This window comes from Polistes canadensis, unplaced genomic scaffold, assembly GCF_001313835.1.
Source record: "Polistes canadensis isolate GaletaPanama2010 unplaced genomic scaffold, ASM131383v1 scaffold_171, whole genome shotgun sequence".
Lineage (NCBI taxonomy): Eukaryota > Metazoa > Arthropoda > Insecta > Hymenoptera > Vespidae > Polistes > Polistes canadensis.
This window is the reverse complement of record NW_014569718.1, coordinates 52,827-59,184: the sequence shown is the minus strand read 5'-3', so window position 1 is coordinate 59,184 and position 6,358 is coordinate 52,827. Positions and strand designations below refer to the sequence as shown.

General features: G+C 29.8%; 1 protein-coding gene across 2 annotated transcripts in view; it reads right to left on the bottom strand.

Annotated features, from left to right (window-relative positions):
- Positions 1 to 721: 721 nt before the first annotated feature.
- LOC106789220 (protein abrupt-like) overlaps positions 722 to 6,358 on the bottom strand; it is a 29,050-nt gene continuing 23,413 nt past the window's right edge. The window contains exons 5-6 of one of the 2 annotated variants that reach the window (XM_014753276.1): positions 1,391 to 1,850; positions 722 to 1,318 (exon numbers count right to left, since the gene is read on the bottom strand). In XM_014753276.1, coding sequence (XP_014608762.1) covers positions 775 to 1,318; positions 1,391 to 1,850 — 1,004 coding nt within the window. In that variant the 3' untranslated portion in view covers positions 722 to 774. Of the gene's footprint in view, positions 1,851 to 6,358 lie in introns of both variants that reach the window. The other variant, XM_014753275.1, reaches the window with a different exon arrangement.

Genomic DNA, 6,358 nt, shown 5'->3' with positions numbered 1-6,358 from the left:
TGCGAAAAGCTTCGTATGAACTACCCTAACGTCCCGTTTAAAGGGATGATTCGTATCATACGACAATAATACAAATATAATTTGCAAATTTATACCGCAACGATTATTATTAACTCGTTAGAAAATATATCATAACGATACTGTTAATTATTATTATTGTTATTATAATCATATCATCGTCATCATCGTATTTTAATCGGGGGGCGGGGGGGGGATCATAATGTTTCTTGTTTAATCGAATTATATTTTGTCTTCCTTGTTTATTTTCGCGAACTTCTCTTGTTTTATGTTTTCTTCTTCGGTTCTTCTGTTTTAATGTTTGCTTAAACATTTAAATAAACGAAGAACACGAAGATTGTTGTTATTTCTAGAAGATTCTATTCCGAATGGGAATCATAATTAAGATTTGTCAATTATTTCAAGATAGGAATGAGGAAATTTCGAATAGAATTGTTGAAACCCCATACTTCAATGGGATTAATCTCATAATCGTGTCCTAAAAAAAAAAATTTTTTTATCTAATCTTAAATTATCTTGTAAGGATAATCGAATTGTCTCACACACATCGATAGATTGAATAATAATCTTAAATTATAATAAGCCTTCATTGAAATAACACGCGAAGGGTTAGTTACTATTAATTAATAGTGTTTTAAATATCGTCATAAAATTTGATTTGTTTTCCTTTCCATTCATTAGTTGTCTCTATCGCTTATCATTATTTTTTTTTTTTTTTTTTTTTTTTATAATAACGACGAACGGGGGAAAAAATGTTTACTGTTCGGCTTTGGAATTAATTTCGGATTCCTCGTTGTCGCTGTAATCATCCTCGTTAGGTGAAAATTCAGCATCATCAATGATACCAACAGTAGCAGCAGCAGCACTACCACTACCACCAGCACCACCACCGATGGTATGCCTATTGTTTGAAGAACAATTTTGTCTTTCCTCGTTAACAATGGCAGACACTGGATTGTTTTCGTCCCTATCGTTTAATGAATAATCCTCTAAACTACTACGCCCTGCCAATTTGTTTTCTACCGAATTCATGTGCGAGGTTAATTTAGCAGTATGAGCTGCAGCAACCAATGCAGCCGAATCAGGGGTCAATCCTAATGGGCCCAATGAATTTTCCGCGATCATTTGTAAATAAGTATCGAGTAAAACAGAACCGGTTCCACTTTGATTCTGTTGATGGGTCAAACGATGCTGAAGTCCCGATGATGTCGGATGTATAGGTGCAGTATTAGGTTCACGATTATCCGGTGAAGTTTTGAACGATTTAACGGCTACCACTGTTGACGATGGCGTAGCAGTTCTGTTAGCAGACGTGTTGTTAATCGAATTCACTTTGATGACGGTATTGTTGTTGGGTGTTGGTGAACCGTACCTTAAACTTAACGGCAAAGTTAAATCCTCCGGATCGTCACCACCGCACAAACTACTACCAGCCTCCGAAGATGGTCCAACTCTTGGGACCTCCAATCTCATTTCGGGCCTACGGGGACCGGTCGGGCTTACCCTGGCCCGCAAATCAGCCGGGCTAATTTTAATACCAGCCCTTTCTAACAATTGCGACGCCAATTCGGGATTAAACGGGCTAGGCATTTGTATTACTGGCAAATCCTTCGTACTTATTCCACGGTGTTGTCTCGACATATGGGAATGCAACGAATTCCTTGATTTAGCAACCGTACCGCACAATACGCATCTGTAACCTGGACAAATGGTATGCTTGTCCTCCAAATGTGTACGCAACGTATGAGCTGATCTATATATCTTTCCGCATTTTGGACAGGGTCTTGGATCAGTTGCACGTACACGATTTGCTTCCATTGCTCGTCGCATAACTGAAAAATAATAACAAAACGAAATATAAATCATAAAGTTTATTTTAAGATGTTATATGTCAGAAAATAATTGTGATCGTTAATAATGAATTATTTCTTTTTTGTTTTTTTTAATTAGTATCTTTTAACATCCACGGGGTGGGTTAGCTGAGTTTCTTTTTTTTTTTATTTCTAAACGAATTTATCATATATGGTTTAGGTATAGTATATTAATAAAATCACTTTTGGGATTCACTTAATACCTTTTTATTGTACAAAGCATTACTTAAATAATATATATATATATATGTATATATATATTTATTTATTTATTTATTTATATTTATATTTATATGTAAATTGTATATACACATATATATATGCGTACACATATACATACATATATACATATATGTATATATTTTTGCATATTTATATACACTCAATTCTTTTTTTTTTTTTGTTTGCTTCCTCTAACAAGATTTTCGTTTAGTTTCAAACGTGTTATACAATGAAATATTTTTATGCAATTATTCTCATCATCAAGTTTATTAAATATTAACGAAATTGTCTTTTTATTTGTTTTTTTTTATTATTGATTTCCGAACAAAAATCCTTTTTTCCCCTCGGTACCCCTACAGCTTCCCTCCCTCCCTCGCAGCCGATAATTTTTGAATACAAAACGTATCTTCTTCTTTTTTTTTTTTTTTAATGCACAGCATTTACAAGGAGACCTTACGGTTGTGCCCTCACGGATTTTAACGAGCTTTGATATATTAGTAGTATTTTAGTAAGGTGTTATCGTGGTAAAGTATTTTAATCAAAATGCGAAGCTGATTTTGAGAAAAAAGCTGTAAAAGTTTTGATTTTTTTGTATACATGTTTATATTATCTTAAATGCAACTGTTTATCAAGTGGCGTGCTAGCGTAAGTGGTAGCGTGCTCGCTTCTCGTGCAGCTAGTTAATGGTTCGAACCTGCATCGGGGAAGTATTTTTAATAATTTTTTTCTATTTGTTTTTTTCATAATCCTTAATTTTTAAATATATACAGAAGTATATTGAATATTGTTAGTATATTTGAAGATTTATATATTTTTTCATATACCTGTTATAAAATAAAATGTTTCACACTGTAAATTGAAGAATTAAATTTTTTCTTATTTATTTGCACAAGATGTTATAAACAATTTTTTAGTTCTAATTTTTTTTGTAATAAATAATTTTCTCTTTCCTGTATATATTTAAAAATTAAGAATTGTGAAAAAACAAATAAAAAATTATTATTAATGAAAACTTCCCCTATGAAGGATCGAACCAGTAACAAGCAGAACGAGAAGCGAGCACGCTACCATTTAGGCTAGCACGCCACTCGATATGCAATTGCATTTAAGATAATATAAACATGTATACAAAAAAAATCAAAACTTTTACAGCTTTTTTCTCAAAATTGGCTTCACATTTTGATAAAATATTTTACCACGATAACACCCGACTAGTATACTACTAATATATCAAAGCTCGTTAAAATTCGTGAGGGCACAACCGTAAGGTCTCCTTGTTAGAGGAACGCTTACGTTGTAAGAGTTAAAAAGTAAGAAAAGAAAAGAAAAGAAAAAAAAAAAAAGAAGAATAAAGAAAAAAAAAAGTATTGGGTGTACACAGAGGGTATTATATATACTTGCGCATATATTTATATATATTTTTTATATATAAATATATAAATATATGTTTTTAAATATACGCACATATTTTATTCTCGTATATTTGTATTTTTTTTTTTTTTGTTTATTTATAAGCTTAATGTTTGCTAAAATAGTGCGTGTATCATGGTGATGCATTGTACATCGTTTGTCATACGGTCTGTCGGTCACGAAAGCTGTTTATATTTTTTATCACACACACATATGCGTCGTTACAACACAACAACAAACTTATGGGTTTTAAAAATAACAATTAAAAAGAAAAGAAAAACGATAGCATCTATAAATATATTTTATATTTATATATATCTCTCTCTCTCTCTCTCTCTGTCTTTCTTTCTCTTTTTTTCAGTACTTATTTGATAAAGGAAAAAAAAAATTAAGAGAGAGAGAGAGAGAGAGAGAGAGAAATAAGTAATTGTTGTTGTGTGTATGCATGTGTGTTTGTTGTTATAAAAATAAAAATAAAAAATCGATTGGAGAGTTCGCAAGTAAAATTAACTTATTGTTAGATTATAAAGTTGACTTTTTTTTTTTTTTTTTTTTTTTTTTTTTTTAATATTCATACGTATACTGAACAACACAAATAATACGACACGGTAAATAATAATCGTCTTATGGGGGTGGGGTGGGGGGGGGCGTGTTGGTTTTTCGTGACCACTTGCGACACGTATTTCCTTTTTTTTGTTATTTTTATTTTTTTTATTATTATTATTAATATTATTATTTCTATAGTAACTATCATACAAGCGTTGTATGTGTCTTCTTTGTGTAATTAGTTATCTTTTTGTTTTTCTGCTGTCTCTATGTGTGTTTTTTTTTCTTTTTAATTATTTGTGTGTATAAAGAGTGATGTATAGATTATATTATAATAATTATTATAATTATTTGAACATTATTACGAATATCAAAGTCTAAAAACCCCGAAGTTTATGGCAACGAATTTTTTTTTATACAAAAATCAAACTTTATCGATTTACATTTTTTTTCATTTTTTTTTTTCTTCTTTTTTTTAATTATTCTTTTCCGTACAAAATTTGTTCAACACTTTTTTTTTTTTCGTTTTTCAAAATCGGAACTTCGGAGTTTTAGATTTGACAAAAGCGTCGCAAAGTGTGTTCGTTTTTTTATTTATTTATATATATATATATATATTTATTTATTTATTTTATTTTTTAAAAAGAATCCTCTAATATTCTAATTAGAATACTGACGAAACGTAAAATTGTAGAAAAATAATGCTAGGCGCTATTTAGGTATCAGAACGTTTCAAAAGTTGTTTGGGGTGGGGGGGGGTGTTACAGGAGATTTAGGTAGGGATAGTAGATTACAGGTATGGGGTGGGGGAGATCAGGAAGATGGTCGAGCATTTTTATCTTCGTTTCTTTTCTCATTCCATTTGTTTGTTTGTTTGTTAGTGTATGTGTGTTTGTTTGTATGTGCACATTTGTACACGAAGAAGACACGTCGAACAAACGATTTTTATTCTTTTTATTTTACTTATGTTTATTAAATAATAAGTAGTGGTGTGTCCTCTTCGAGTAATTGAATAAAAAATACAAAATTTGCGCGTTTCTCGTTAAACAGGCATTTTAACGTTTGTTTTTTTGTTTGTTCGAACTGCGAACACAAATCGAGATCACTCACACAAACACGCTCAATTTTAAAAGGATTCTAATGGTATTGATTTTTTTCTTTTTAATTTTCTTCTTTCTTTTCTTTTCTTATTTTTTTAAATAATAACTTCGATCAACGTACGACGAATTAAAAAAAAAAAAAAAAGTAAAAAGAAAAAACGAATTTTGTTTCGCTTCTTCTTCTAATTTTTTTTTCGCGCGCGTTTATACTATTTTTTTTTTCTTTTTCTTTCCGCTTTTGTATCCTTCGAGGATATTTTTGTTTTTTTTTTTGTTTTCTTTTTTTTTCACGAAACGTCGTGCTATAAATAATACTTGCTGTTCTTTTATTTGTTCGTCATGTTTCTTTTTTTTTTTTGTTCTTTTGTTTTTTTGTTCTTCTTATTCCCGCGTGTTGTTCCCCGTAAGTTTAATTATTTATTGTAAAATTTGTTGTATTCTTCGCGTTTTTGTTTTGTGTGTGTGTGTGTTGGTAGTACGTTGTTTGTATATATATACATATATATGTGTATTATTCATTTGTGTTTCTCATTTTAAATTATTATAATATTATTATATCGGCACTAACGCTCTTAAAAACTACAATTATTTTCGTAAGGCTGGCTTACTCAGCTTGGAGGAACATTGTTTTCTCTTGTTAATTATTATACGTATACAATAATAATAATAATAATATCGTCGTTCTAGAAAAAAAAAAAAAAATAAAATAAAAAACAAAACAAAACAAAAAAAAACGATTCACATATTGCAATATCCGCGATATTCCACGATTTTTGTGTTGTCGTATTGAAAAGTCATTCGACACATTTTATACGGTGGATTTTTTGTGTGTGTGTGTTTACATACCACCTCGTTTTTCTTTTCGCACCATGGTATATAGTTCTCTTTTTTTTTTTGTTTCAATCTCCTATCTTTTTTCCCCTCTTCTTCTTTTTTTTTTTTTTCACCATAATTATTTTAATCTCACGTAATCTACGTACTCTCTTTCTCGTATTAATTAATTAATTAATTAATTTAATTTAATTTAATTTAATTTAATTTAATTAATATTACGAGACCCTACGCGGCGTCTAAGTTTTCTTTTTTTCTTCTTCTTTTTTTTTTTTGTCAGGCTCTACAGGAAATACTGCTTCGTTTATGTTTTATTTATTTTAATTTCTCTTTTTCTTTTTTCTTTCTTTTTTTTTTTAT